The sequence below is a fragment of the Sebastes fasciatus genome, chromosome 4 (genome assembly GCF_043250625.1).
Source record: "Sebastes fasciatus isolate fSebFas1 chromosome 4, fSebFas1.pri, whole genome shotgun sequence".
In the NCBI taxonomy this organism is placed as follows: domain Eukaryota; kingdom Metazoa; phylum Chordata; class Actinopteri; order Perciformes; family Sebastidae; genus Sebastes; species Sebastes fasciatus.
Genome location: NC_133798.1, coordinates 19,917,579 through 19,933,230, shown reverse-complemented (window position 1 = coordinate 19,933,230; position 15,652 = coordinate 19,917,579). Strand labels below are relative to the sequence as shown.

The following is a 15,652-nucleotide window of genomic DNA, read 5'->3' as shown; positions in this document are numbered from 1 at the left end:
GAAAATGTATGCTGTATGAAGAGTTTGAATCAGATAAAATATATGCAATAGCCTGTCCATTTGTAGCCATAAATAACCAACCAGGCAGTGGATTACTAAATACAATCATCCATCAGTGAAAACAGCCTCCCTTGTCATGCTCCTGAAATATATAATCAATTAACAGCTGACCATGTTTGGATTTAGTGCACGGCCCCGGTCAGAGGGGTTCAAAATGTTCCTGCTTGTTAAATGAATGATGACAGCAGCAGCAGCAGCAGTGACTGTGGCAGTTGCATAAACTTAGTTTCAGACTCGTCTTGGCTTTTTGTTTGATTGTCAGGTTAGACTAGTCTACTTAAGCCTGTCTGTTGAATAAATATTAAGACTGACTTAATTTGAGGTAGGAAAGTTAGCCACCTCTCCCCCTATCTAAAGTTGTTTTCACACTACGAGCATTTTCAATGGACAAGAAGCTACAAACTGACACCCGACAGTTGTCACTGCGTGACGGGCGTGATGTAATACAAATAAAGTTGAGCTGGTCTCAACTTTTTTTGGCGCTCCAATGACGCTGTGAAGCGTCAACCAATCATATGTTTTTGTTTCACCCTGTTCCGTTACATCTAAAAGAATGCCGTTAGCCAGTTGCCAGTGCTATTTAACAACATAACTACATCAACGAGCGCCCGAGCAACACTTCAACGGCTACTCACCGACAATGTAGTCGGCCATGCTGGCTGTTTTGTTGCTTTTGACGCTTGTAATGTGAATGTGGCATAAGCCTGTGTTGAGACATTTGTTGCTATGGCAACAATCTGTTTAGTCAGTTAACGGTTTACCCATTACTTTTACTTTTAGCTAACTATTTCAACTGTTTATCCATAATTTTTAGCTAGCGTTGACATTTAACTCTTTCTACTGCTTATACATTATGTTTTTGGATTCTTGTACCATATTCTTGAATTGTTTCTGAACATCTTTAACGGTTCTAACGACCATTTGATTCGTCTGTTTACCTTACCGTACCTTGTTATTTTCTCCCATACTTGGTGTGGTGTTGCTGTTGCATTCGCCATTTTCTGTCTTCTGTGAAGTGTGTTATTACACCCATAATGCATTGCGCGACAGGTTATCTAAGTCGGTCTTACATTAGTCACTCATAGGGAAGCTTTATGTAACAGGTAATTTTATGTGTCTATAGCAAGTTAGACTTTAAGTTATATTTAAGACAAAGAAGACAAAGTCTATTTTTATGCGACTGGCCCTAAGTTTGGTTCTATTGGAGACACAATGGCCAGACTGGACCTGAGGGCCTTGCTGCACTTCCTCTCTGAACACCAATCAAAGGCCATGAGATCAATGTTTGGGACACCGCTGTCCCAGATGTGCACGTGAACACTCCGAGACGGGAAATCAACAGTTGTTTCTCCCATTTGTTTTTCACACATTCTACTGACTCCAGCTATTTACGTCTAGGACGACTCTCCCCCCTCTCTCTCTGCTTCTACCTCCCTCTCACAAACATGCACACATACACACTCGCGCACACACTTCCCGGGGCGATGTGAGAGTGTCTATTCATTCGGCAGAGGCCAGCTGCACACCTGGTGACAGCCCAGGATGGTGGTGTTGGCTCAGGTCAGGGTGTGCGGGGAGAGGAGGGCCGGGAAGGGGAGGGCTGGGTGAATGGGCCCACAGGCCTGTCCTTCAGGGTCTGCTCAACCTGCACATTCCAGTTCATTTAGCGCCGGGGCAAGCACAGGAATGTCCCCGCATGTAAGGGATCACTGTCTTAAAGGTGGGCTCCTCGTGTGATTGAAAAAGCCCTTTGGGCGAATAAATAGAGATGAAAGCTGAACGTGCTGCGTTCACTTCCCCGAAGTGATGTGCTGTCCTACCGGATACGTACTGGCACCCATTAACCTGCTCATCCTTTAAAGGGCAAAAACATTGCTTCAATACTGCAAATACAAGGGCTTGTTTCGCACAAAGAGTTGGGAATCGAACTTCAGTCATTTTTGATTCTGATCAAAATGAGTCGCACCAAAAACAAACAAAAATCTAAAACTGTTAAGTACTGAAAGTTAGCGACGAATGCTTGGATAAATTCATCAGATATTTTCGGTCAATTATAGTTTTTCCAATTTTAGACTGTATTGTATTTAGGGAAACCTCTTGTATGTCTGTAGAAAACAATGTTCTTATTTCTCAAATCATGAATTACCAATTTTATTTTAATTTATTTTAGCAAGGTGGCACTAGGATGGAGCAAGATGGCTATAGCTGCACCCACCAAGAAATGACCCGATGTTTGACGTACGAAATCCTGTCTGATTCCCTTTATTTGAAGCGGTTTCTCCTATTCTCCATTGATCCAGTCCAATCTGGAATCACCCGGGCAAGTTCGAGATGTACCTATTTAAGTATACAAATTATTCAGCTTGCTTTGGTAAATAAAAAACGTGCCAAAATGCATTGTTTCATCATCAAACAACCTCGTCAAGAGAACTAGAGAAACTAGTGAAAATGAGGAAGCCAAGACAGGCATAGAAACAAAGAGTCAGAACAGCGGGGGGAGACCACCTGTGACAGGCTACAGTACAACAAACACAACCATCATTTGAAGCTGGAATGAGCAGTATTTCTGTCACTGAAGATGCAGCCTTTGGTAGGCATTTCCTGCTGTCCCTGTCTGTGCTGTTTGTTTGTTCAGACGTGTAATTTCTGTGTAGTTTTTCTCATTTTTTTTGGTCAGTTTCCAGAGTTTTCTCAAGTGGACTGTTGTCTGTTTCTACATTTGTCTGCCTTCTGTTTGCATCTGGGTCCTATCAACCATTCCTATCGAGTGCTGAATAGTATTATTCATTTTTAAATGTTATATTTGATAAAGCTGTGATAGTTATTGCTAGTAAATAGTTGTTTACTAGTATTAATAGTAGTCAGAAGTCGGAACTGTTTGTAGTAGGCATATCATACCGTACGTGGAGATATTCCAATACCATATTTTTTCCCATTACCGAGTACCGATTCAATTCCAGCGCATTAAAAACAAAAAATAAATTATTGTTATTTTCTAACAGCTGTATACAACTAACCCTGTATGGATGTGATATGATTGCTATCATTGTTGTATGGCCTGGCTCAGCTTTGTAAAAACATGAACAAATACAGAGAATGAATGAATGCCATAGACAGATGACAGATTTTCCAGTGTCAAATATTGCCAGATTGCTGACATTTTTCTAGCTCCAGCTAACATTACCCTCTCCACTAGCACCTGCCCGATCGGTATTTCACAGGTGCAACTCTCAACAGAGTTGACAAAGAAGGGACATGGTTCACTCGTTAGCTACTTCCATTAATCAATTTCAGATTTAGCGATCGTTTTTCCATAGCTGATGATGCAAGTAGCTAACGAGTGAGCCATCTCGCTTCTTTAGGCCTTGAAACCCCGGGGGCGGGATGAATAAACAACACGAAAATGCTAAATACTTGCTTGCGAATATTACATGTCTAGGGCTTTCATTGTCAAAGGTAAGAACAGAAGTGAGTGGATCTGGTCTGCGCTACCTTTGTCAAGGTTGAAAGGAGTATAAGTTTCCTGTCCTGGTTCGGACTATGGAGCCTCCATGTTGTTTCATATGTATAGGCGCACCTTAACCACACAACGTGATTGGTTTATGATTGATTTGGCCTTTTCTCAACACATGTACACAGTACAGATCGGACAGGATGTATGGATCGGGTAGCAAGTGAAACGTGCTGTTATTCCTGTGTAGTGTAAATGATGAAGTGATATTGGACCGTTGTGTAGACTTGCATACTGAATTTAAGCAGTATTGGAAGCATTTCTGGTATCGGTATCGAAACAACTCTAATCATACTTGAAATTGGCTTTCAAATATCACACGTCCGCACATATCCTTGTTTATTCATGTACTTACTACCTTTTTTCCTGCTTGGGTTTTGACAACATCTAACATTTGAAGTTTAACTAAAGAGTTCTGTATAGATACTTTTTTAAAGCAAATTATCAACAAAAGTATCGTTATGGTAACGGTGCCGAAACTCATGCGTCATACTGGCTATAGTATTGAAAAATCTCCAACAATACCCAGCCCCTATTCACACATACACTTAACGCGCATATGCAAATGTATCTTCAGAAACACACAAATACTCTCTCTCCTCTCTTTCTCTATCTTTGCTTCTCACACACACACACACACACCAACACAATCATGCACAAGCGCACACACACGCATGTCCTGTACGCACACACACATTTGTGCCAGGAACATTCTGTTCACCTCCATCACTGAAAAAGGTCTCTTATAGTAACACAGAAAACTTGAGTGACATAATTGCCTTAGTCTAGAACGAACAGCAGAAGAAGAAAGTACAGTGTGTAATCTACCCTTCAACACACACAATAAATCCATGATTCGCCTCAGATTCTACTATTCTATTCAAATGTGAGGCAGTTATTGGGATCCTGAGGTGTTAATATGGGTGCTGTGTGTCAGGACCGTAGGCCTGTGCTTGTCTAGCAGTTCCAGCTGCGTTGGGTTGTGTCTGTGGTTTGAGGCCCTCCGTGTTTCTACGAGCGGATTCAACCTCTCAGCCTGCAGCAGCTGGCAGCCATCACGCTGCTGGCAACACACACACGCTTACATGCACACACATGCTCACACAGACGTTCTTCCATAATTTCCATGGTAATCAGTAGGGAGCCAGATCGTGGTCGTGCCAGGGGTGGGGAAGAGAGGGAAGAGGGGCACTCAGCTTAGTCCTGGACCTCTGGTTTGGTCGGCTTATAGGTGATCAGAGAGAGCTGTACTCTTGTTGCTGTAAATGAAGGTAATGAAGGGATTGGACAGAGATGGATGAGCCATGTAATGTTGAGTTTAAAGGATAATTCTGCTTTATTACAACTTGGGTTGTATTTTTGTAGTTTTGCCCATCGTTACTATCGCTAATAACAACATTGTTCTCATAGTTCATTGCTGAGATCTTAGAACACATGGTGCCTTCAAATGAAACTCGTGAGCTCGTGTTTACAACATGGGAAGTCGTGTACACGATATGCTTGGTCAAGTTGTTAAGCCGTGAAGAACGTCGCTGCTATGCAACAGCAATATTAACGTTACTGTCGGTGTCTAGAAGCCACAGAGGCTAACAATTTAGCAAGTTAGCAAGTGGGTAACATAATGCAGGAAATACAAAGGCATAATGAATCAGAAACTTTCCACTTACGAGGTTGTGAATACGACATGAAGGGGGCGTTCATATGGACTCATCTCGTTAACACGGTAAACACGACACCATTTGAAGGCACGAACAGTAACTTCACTAAAAAGAGTTCAGATGGGGCATTAAGCAGGCGGTCACATGATCATAGTTTTTAAAGGAATAGTTCAACATTTTAGGAATTACTTGCGTTTTGGCTGTGAGTTAGATGGGAAAATGTATACCACTGTGATGATATGAGGCTCCAGCCAGCAGCTGATCAGCTTAGCTTAGCATAAAGGCTGGAAATAGAGAAACAGCTAGCCTGCTAGTTGTTACATCGTGGAAGTTTTTTAAAGATTAGAACAAAGCCAGGCCAGCCGTTTCTCCCTGTTTCCAGTCTTTATGCTAAAAGCTAAGCTAATCAGCCACCGGCAGTAGCTTCATATTTACTCATAGACCGTATATAAGAAGTGGACCTAGTCACCGTGATGTCACCCATTGGTTTGTGGACTGCCGGTTTGAAGCCTTGTGTTCAGCATTTTGGCCGTCGCCCACTTTGTTTTTTGCAACCAGAAGTGACACAAGAGGGTGGAGGGTTAAAGTTCTATGACAAAAACGCAGACAACACCCAGACCGGACATCGCCGTGGTAGCGACCTGTCAATCACAAGGTAGCCATGCCCTTTCTTGCTTTATTGTAAATCAAGTGAGAAGTAGGGTCATTTTCTCATAGACTTTTATACAATCAGACTAATTTTTGCAACCAGACGAGTCTCCCCCTGCTGGCTATTAGAAAGAATGCAAGTTTAAGCCACTTCCGCATTGGCTTCACTTTTCCGAATCGGAAATTGCTCACTGTATTTACCGTACAGACATGAGAGGAGTATTAAACTTATCATGTAACTCTCAGCAAGAAAGTTTACAACAGTAATTCCCAAAATGTCGAACTATTCCTCTAAACAAACCCCCAGTTTAGATCTTTTTTGGAAGAGAGGCTAATGGTAAAATGATTACCCATACTGTTTGTTGTAAACATTTATCACATTTCACATGATTCTTGGCTCAACCTTAACCAAGCGTACTTAAATTATTACCAGCATTTCAGGTGCTATCACTTTTGATTTTAACCCCAAATAAAGTGATTGACAAAGTCTGGCTAAACTGTCAGTTAGTTTACAATCTCTCTAATTATCTGACTTTTCATTTCTTGCCGCGTCACACTATTAATATTACTTTGGTGAGTACAATTTTATCATAATAGACTGACATGTTTGCCAAAAGTATGAAAATGAAACCCAGGTTATTGTAAAATGATCCTTTAAACATCAGGGAGCTGGCCATTGCAGCACTGTCCTGAACTTGTCTGCTTGGTGAGACAAAAATGTGTGGGCAAGTAGCTCTTGTTTATGCTGCCACAGACCAAAACCCAGTGTCATGTGGCTTCACGCTAGGTAGCCAACATGGTAGCGGTACTACAGTACCCACACAAATCTGGAGCACAAGCATGCTCAAAGTTGCTGCATCAGTCAAACGTGAGACTCTTCCACCATTCATGGGGGTAAGAGTAAGCCTGCTGTTTTGCCTGGCTACCAAACAAAACCTTGAATGACCTACTTTTTTTCCTACCCCTATTCCTCCACCCCTTGCCTCCTCACACACGCACAGCACAGCTAATACACTGGGACTGAATGGGGATTGAAAGTGTGAAGTGGATCGCCCAATCACAAGACACACAACCCCATGCTGATATCAGCTTCCTTTCCAGACGCAGGGGGAGGCTTTCAATGAGACCGTTTCTAACCCAGAGGCCAGTCCAGTGAAGAAAAAAACATCATATCCCACGAGGCAATGTGTTTAGAATATAAACAAGCTGTTTGGGAAGAGAGTGCGCAGTGGCCCAGTGGTAAATCACTGCCCTACAGCCTATCAACAACCTCCTCCATCCAAAACACAATTCAATTATGGACGGAGCAGCTAAAATAGAGTAACAGGAAACATTTACAACGGCAACAGTAATTGTGTTTGGATCCCATTCCACAGGAAGTCATTACCATAGATTTCAAGAATATCTTTATCATCCAAGTTAAGAAAGAATTTCCTCCTCTGGTTGGGATAATATTTGTGTTGGTGTCAGTGAGAGGACAGAGAGCAGAGCGCTGTGGAGAGGGATGGAGCTACTGACAGAAAAGGGAGTGGCTTCCATTAACGCCTCATAAAGAGAATCATCGAAAAAGCAGAAGTGTCTCGTTGATGTCTACTCCCCTTCCCGGCTAATCCGCTCAAACTTTGCAGCTCAGGTAGTTAAAAACCTTTGATGCGTGCTGGCAACATGGCAGCCTGCTTTCCTCTGCTTGAGAGGAAGTTCTATGACAGTGCTGCTGATGTCTGCAGCAAGAGAGCCTTGGACTCAAATTTCCTTACACACTGTGAAAAGCGATCCACACCTCTTCCTCTGCTTCAATATCCCCAGCTGAAATACAGAATACCGGCCTGTCATTTTGTATTAACCCAAGAAGAAGAACCATCCCGCAGAGGCTCCCACTAACTGCTATCAGATCAGCTGATAATGACTTTCTTTTATTACGCTCATGATGGGAAGGATGACCTCGGCGTTGCGAAATGCACCTACTTAGTGAGCTGATAGACGCTGGCAGCCAATTTGTAATCAAAAGGAGGGAAAATGGCTGTTTATTAAATCTACAGTCTCAGAGCATGGCTTCGGAGGAGGGCAACAAGGCAGCTTTAAGGCTTGCGAGGAAGAAGAGACAGAGGGATTCCTCTTTGCTCTATTTATTTTCTGAATAAACTGTTTTTACACAGTGACTGTCAAACTGAAGGGCCTTTATATAAGACTCCAAGGTCTGTGGGAGAAGCTTCCTGAGAAAAAAACAAAGTTAAGTATCAACTGTAAGCCTTCCTGTAACCTCACACTATTCTTCACGCACTTCAGACGCACGGCACTAACGCAAACATTGTCACGTCAACGAAGTGCAGATCTACTCCTTGTACCGGTGCTCTTACAGCTTCTTTAAAACATCATAACTCTATTGAGCATAGCAAAAGCACAAACATCATTCAGCCTCTTTAGGTCATCTAACTGTGAAGAGGTTCCTGGAACATTTTGGCCACGATACTGCCGTGCAGTTAGCCTATATTTTGTCCTCGAGGCAGAGTCTCTGCTGTTGCCGTCACCATGTGGTGGTTGCACCCCCCCCAACGTGCGTCTGACCCCCCTTAGGGAGGCCGGAGCCCCGTGTGAGCGAGGTGATGACTAGTGTGGGTCAGCATGGGCTTGTTTACACATTACAGACCACACAGACAAGACACGGTTAAGACAGCATATGTATGCCATGTGTGTCTCAATTACAGGCAGGCCACGGCTGCTCAACTGCTTAGCACCGACGCCAGAGATGAGAGCGAACGGTGGAGCACTCAGGTTTCTTTACAGACAATGTAGTATGTTCTTAACATTCACATACTATCAACACAGATTATAACTACTGTCTTTACGTCCCACAACAGAAACATGTAATAGAGGTCATCTCTCAGCAGAGGGCTCCAGCCTGGCCAAGGTGACAGAATCAGAGATGCTGTAAATGTTTTGCATCTTGGCATGATATTGTCTACTTTGTTTGTCTGGTAGTGCTCAGCTTTTATTGGGACACTGCCGCAAGAAAAAAATAAAATAAATCTAAAGCAGACAAAAACGTGTTAATTGCCGTAGTTGCATCGATGGGAGCTGTTTACGACTAATGTCTTGATTTTAGGGCTGTTTTTATTGTTCTCTGAGTAACTCCATCTTGAATCCCTTAAAGTAAAGGAGTCTGAATCCAAGCGCAATGGCATTCATGCTTGTACACATTTGTTGCCTTTGAAATAGTGCATTGCTGCGACTGAAAAGAAGTGGATTTATTACAGCTTGGTTGTCTAATGTTCACTCTTACCATAATGGATACCATACTGTGTGAATTGACCTATATTCAGTTTTCTTTTTGTTTTTAATGCATAATCACATAGATTATAGATAGGAGGTATAACTTCATTATGTAAAGTAATTACATCAAGGTTGTAGTGGGCTCAGTTTTAAAGCTAGAGTGAAGATACTGGCATCATATGAAACTATGAAACATAATGAATCCATCAGTTCCAACCATGTCATACTACGTCGTGACAGAGGCTAAATAACACTCCAAACTTGCGCTACATTTGGCGAGGAAAAACTGGCATGATCATTTTCAAAGGGGTCCCTTGACCTCTGACCTCAAGATATGTGAATGAAAATGGGCTCTATGGGTACCCACGAGTCTCCCCTTTACAGACATGCCCACTTTATGATAATCACATATACAGTAGTTTGGGGCAAGTCATAGTCAAGTCAGCACACTGACACACTGACAGCTGTTGTTGCCTGTTGGGCTTCAGTTTGCCATGTTATGATTTGAGCATATTTTTTATACTAAATGCAGTACCTGTGAGGGTTTCTGGACAATATTATCATTGATTTGTGTTGTTGTTAATTGATTTCCACAATAAATATTCACATACATTTGCATAAAGCAAGCATATTTACCAACTCCCATGTTGTATGTCCCAAGAGTATTAAATACTTGACAAATCTCCCTTTAAGAAACATCGAACAGATAAAATGTGCAGATAAAAAAATGTGTGATTAATTTGCAATTAATCACATTTAACTATGGACAATCATGGGATTAATCGCGATTAAATATTTTAATCGAGTGACAGCCCTAATAAACAACAATGTATACTAAATGTATTGTTTTCTTTGTGTATGTAAATACATATTTGTAAGGCTGAAAAAGTACATTTTTCTTTCCATCATTTGCGACATTGCTCTTTAAAACACAGCAGAGCGTAAAACAATCTGCCATCTGTGCACATGCTTGTTTACAGCCATACAGTAAGTATTTAATGTAAACTACACAGCCGGCCATTTTCCACCTCATCACTCACTCAAAAACAAAGATGCATCTTCACTCCATCACGGCAGCAAACCAACGACTGCATATCAAATTAATAATGATTGACAGTCGAATAAGCTTAAGCTGAGACATCAAACCCGAATCAGAATAAAGTGCAAACTGTAAAATATCTAAAGAGTCTTTTGATATCCGATTTGTGTATGTGCACGAGTGTGAGAGTGTCACCACAAAGAAAAACAAACAAGCGCACTACAACGCTAACTGGCCCTGAGAGCTGAGGGCATCTTTCAAGTGGCCGGGCCGACAGAGCGGCCTCTCATCTCCCAACCTGACCGCACTCACAGGTCACAACGAGAGCTTTGATCGCTCCAGAAGTCTGTTTCCCATTCACATGCTCAGCATGCTCATTGATTTTCCATAAGGAGGGCCGAGGAGCTGATATGAGTCTGCTTGAATGAAGCCCTCCCCCTTCTCCTTTAAACACAAGTATGCATGTGTATCAGTATCAGAGGAGGTTTAAAAGCCAGAGCTGCTACATTCCTGGAGTTTAAGGACTGTGAGCCGCGATAGGTGATGAGGAGCAAGTGGTATTAAAGTCCAGGACAGAAAGATAATAATGCATTTGTCAGTTTCGTGGCAGCAGCTCAGAGATCATCTGGGGAGAATGTTTGACATAAATAATTAGGGATGAGATGAATCATTGACATTGTGTCCTCAGCTTCCCTTTCTCATCAAAGCTGTTTCTAAAATAGCATCCCTTCAGCAACAAAATACCACATTTGGTATTTTATGTTCAAATGACAGAAGAGACTTGCAACTACACTGTATACACAGTATTTTCACTACATGAATAAATCATCACCTTGGTCTGAGGGGTGCAGAGAAGAAATGTGGAAAATGTGGCTTAATTGATCATTTTAGTAGAAGATAACGCATATTTTTCTATTTTAAAAAATGTTGTTGTAATGAAGCATTACTGTATATAACAATGTTACTGAGAAGTTAAAGTAGAAAAAAAAAAGTATTAATTTTTATATCTACATGTTTGCCTGCCAATGGCTTCAAGTATCAGTCCAAAGATGATCCGTGCAGATCAGAGCAATAACAAGTGAGCAAATCACACTCAAGCAAAGTGTAACATCCACAACTGCAATGTATAACAGGAGCATGACATGTAAACACAAAATAATAATAATAAAAAAAAAATAATAATAGTGTATTATTATAGGTATTAATATTATTAACTCAAGCAAACTGTAACATCCACACTGCAATGTACAACAGGAGCATGACATGTAAACACAATAATAATAATAATAATAATAATAATAATAATAATAATAATAATAATAATAATAATAATAGTGTATTATTATTGGTATTCATATTATTAATATGATTATCAATAATATGGTTGTTGTTGTTGTGTGTTGCACTACACTAACATGAAGTAAAAAAAAAAAATACTCTGTAATACTAAATATCAAATGCATTAACAACCATAATAATATGATGCAAATAATAACAGAAATTTCTAATAATCAGAGTCATAAAAGACCAACACTCATTTTTTTTTTTAAATTGCCATCACTGCTCCCTCCTTTCTTTCTTTCCTTCAGCCTCAAACAACTAAACTCATCACTATAGAAGCAAAGAAAAACAAAGGCAGAGAAATAAGAGAAGTTGAACGGGACAGAAACTTCTTACCTGGTCCCTCTGGATGCATGGCAGAGAGGTCCGGCGATGTGACTTACTGTTGGACTGACTGTGTGCCATGTCTGAGGCTATCACAGAACTGGACCTCCTGCGCCTTTTAAACACAGGCACCTCTTCCAGGCTGGCTCCTCCAGTCACGGGGGTGCAGCCCTCCTTGTGTCTCCCTTGGTGGTTGTTTGGAAGGAGCTTGTCAGCATACCTCGCCAGCAGGATGCCCAGCACTCCGACCAGGTACGCCACGTACGGTCTCCAAGTGGCGCGCACTTTCTGCAGCGAGAAGAGCGAGATAGTCCTGACTAAGCTGATGAAGACGACCACGGATATGCCCTGGTTCAGCCGCGCTACCATGAGTGCGCCGGTGGCCACGCAGACGAGAACGACCGCGGCTGAGAGGAGCAGAAGCTGCTGCTCATCGGTCCGGTCCAGGAGGAGGAGGCACCGCGCTGCAGCTTCGCCCAGGTGGCACAAGGTGAAGAGGCAGAGGGCGGTGTGGATGAGGACTCCGCAGCGGAGCAAGTAGACGCCGAGCCAGAAGAAGGCACACACGAGGGTGAACAAAGGGGAAACACAACTCCAGCAAGTTTGCAACAGCTCCGCCAAGCAGCCGGAGACGAAGTGAAGAGAAGACTGTGAATAGGAGAGTTTGTAGTCAGCAGAGAGTCTGCTGCTGCTGCTCTCAGCTCTCCAGTCTGCACATTTGACCAACAGAGCGAGAAAAAGCGACCCCACACACACCGCACTCCGGAGTCTCTGGCAACTCCATATTCTAGTGAACATCAGCCTCACCCAGGACTCGTACTCTCGGTCACGGCACAGTGGGAAGACACATGTTTTCACATAACAACCATTGCTGAAGCCTTTTTTTTCACGAGTGCCGCTGCAGTGCGTACCGGTGCTGTCAGGTTCTGCGGGCATCGCCATCACCATCACTCATGGCTCACAGATATATGAAGTATGAGGAAGTCTATAGCAGTGTGTGCTCATGGGACAGGACATGAGTTATAGCGACAACCATAATTTATTGTACGCGTAATGAAAAAAGTATCCAGTCTCCATTTTACGCACGGACATGTGGTGCCACTGAACGCGTCCTTTTTTGTTTTTCCAGGTGATAAACAGCTATGAAAGGTAGTCTGAATGACAGAGTATAAGTCAGATGTTATTCAGATCTAGGGCATTGCTTTCCCTGCACACACACACGCGTCCTGCGTTGCCCTCATTCCTTTGTGGAGCTCCGTCTCCTTCGACTTCTGCTGTCCTTTCTCTTCGCTTTGTGGCTGCTCCTCCACGGCCCAGTCCAGGCAGCAGCAGCATCAGCAGCAGTCTTTGCAAAACATCAGTCCCGTTCCGTGGACGTGTTATTCAGCCATAAAACGCGCTCCGTTGTGTGTCCATTGTGTGGCCACTTCCCGGTCTCTCCTGAAACAGTAGAGTAGAGGCTCCTCTTGTTTCTTTCGAGGATTAAACGCTGCTGAGGAATTTGAGCAGTTTTGAGCGAGATCCCGTCAGGTTATTGGGGTTTTGTCACCAGCTCTCCAACCAGCCGCGTGTCTCAGCTCATTCACACCCCCGAGTTCCGACTCCACACACAGGGAGCAAGATATTGCAGCAGCAGTGAAACCCCCTATATCTCTCCTCAGCACTGCCCAGCAGGCGTTGTCCTCATTATATCTCACTTATTTACATTTATTCTATGCCTTGAACATTTTGAACACCTTATTTTTTTTTTGGTAAAAAAATATACTTATGTTTTTTTTTTATTATTTAAACAGCAGCAAAACCCTGTTTTGTATTAAATGGGGTTATTTCCCAGTGAGTTGGTGTGTTTAGGAACAAACATTTTAGGCCATGCTTCATCTCAATAGGTGCGTTTTGATTTGTGGTTTCGGTGGCCATTGAGCCAACCCTAAGGGCTTTAAACCTGCAGTGGGCAGAACGTTTTTGGCATCATTGGGCAAAAAGTCCATAATAACCTTTCAGCATATTGTAATTCAAGTGCTCTGAGAGATAACTAGACTTCTGCACCTCCTCATGGCTCTGTTTTCAGGCTTTAAAAAATCCATCTCCAATCACAGGTCATTTTAGAGAGAGAGCGTTCCTATTGGCTGTCCATTCAACGGAGGCAGCTGTCAATCACTCGCAAACTCCGATCAAACGGTCAAACTAGGCAGCGCTGATCAAATATGAATCAATATTCTGTTACTGTAATGCCTATTTCTCACCTCAAATATTTTCAGAAACATCTTGTAGTGTACTGTTTAGCTGTGAAATGAGAACGATCTTAACATAGCTACCAGGTCACAAACTTTCTCATTGTACAGCTGAACAGTACACTACAAGATGTTTCTGAAAACATTTAAGGCGAGAAATAGGCATTACAGTAACATAATATTGATTAATATTTGATCAGCGCTGCCTAGTTTGACCGTTTGATCGGAGTTTGCGAGTGATTGACAGCTGCTCAGAGATGGTATGCTCCAGCTCGGCTCTGATTGGTTGTTTTCCTCCCATCTGTGATATCTTGCAGATGCCATTAGGAGCACCGGAGGACACCGGAGGACACAGAGACACATGATTTCTTTCAGATTACCTGTCTCATGCACTACTGTCACGATATAGTGACAGTTTTGTAAAAACAACAGTTTTTAATCATATTTTCTCCAATTCAACCCATTGCAGCTTTAAACAGGCCTTGAAATGTATCTTTAACTGTGGAGAAGTGTCTCTAGATGCTGGCGGGAGAAATGGGACCTCTTCTTCATGCAAACTGTTTTTGCTGTGAAACTCCCAGAATAGTCCCGTGGTTGCCCTCCAGCTTGACTCCTAATGTCCCCCACTCCACCAGGTCATTGAAATATTCATCCCACTCTAAGTGTCACTGATGATGTGTTGCGTCACAGTGGAAAGTCTCCATCAATGTTTCAGCATGCAGATCTCTTCCGTGTGCATAAGTACAGATTCTGTTCACAGTTGACGAGGCACACGTGTGTGCACCCTCAGATGTAACGCTCTCATGGGATCACACACCCTATCACATCTATAGACATCTACAGCAGAGCAAGCTCACATCTGCTGATGCACACACAAAGAAGCTGACGTACATAATGTGCATGTAACTCCCTTTCTCTCTCTCTCTCTCATTTTATACTGTACATTTATCCCTGAAGCTCTTCAACATTTGGTCTTCTCACAGCATCTAAATGAAGATGCTCAGTCACGCCATGCTCCTGCTTTTGCAGCCCCACGTCCTTCATTAATTTATGGAAATCCTGCAGCCTTCAAAATTTGAGAAGCAGCATATTTAGCAGGATGTCTGTGATGCTGATGTTCTTGAAATCTTGGGCTTTTTTTGGCCCAACCCCCCTCGATCCTCTCTCTACCTGTGCTCATCCCCCATGCAGGCTGAGACAGGTCAGCACGACTCTTTCCATCCACTGGTGTAGACAGACAGAGTCCTGTGTATCCCTTGTCGGTTGTGATTAACGGGGGAGCACGGGGAGGAGAAGAAGCGCTAACAGAGAGCGATAGGAGCAAGAGGAGGCCAGGTCCTGTCCATCACCTCTCAGCACATGCTCACTGAGTGCCAGACAGCTCTTTCAATGCAGCGCATCACATGGGACAGCTGCCGGCTCCAAGTGTGAGCATGGTTCTTGCGACAACATCTGTGTTTTTTTTTCACCTTATCAAAAGCCTGTGGGTAACTTTTCTTTGGAAGAGTTGAAACAATGCTGCTTCATGTGACTGGTTTATTTCACGGATGACAGGAACAGAAATGTTCCC

The 15,652-nt window shown here is 42.8% G+C and overlaps 1 protein-coding gene across 2 annotated transcripts in view; it reads right to left on the bottom strand.

Moving 5' to 3' along the window:
• The window catches only part of LOC141766079 (cGMP-inhibited 3',5'-cyclic phosphodiesterase 3A-like), a 93,831-nt gene extending 80,374 nt beyond the window's left edge, over positions 1-13,457 (bottom strand). The window contains exon 1 of one of the 2 annotated variants that reach the window (XM_074632571.1): positions 11,864-13,457. In XM_074632571.1, coding sequence (XP_074488672.1) covers positions 11,864-12,799 — 936 coding nt within the window. In that variant the 5' untranslated portion in view covers positions 12,800-13,457. The remainder of the gene's footprint in view (positions 1-11,863) is intronic. The other variant, XM_074632572.1, reaches the window with a different exon arrangement.
• Positions 13,458-15,652: the final 2,195 nt, after the last annotated feature.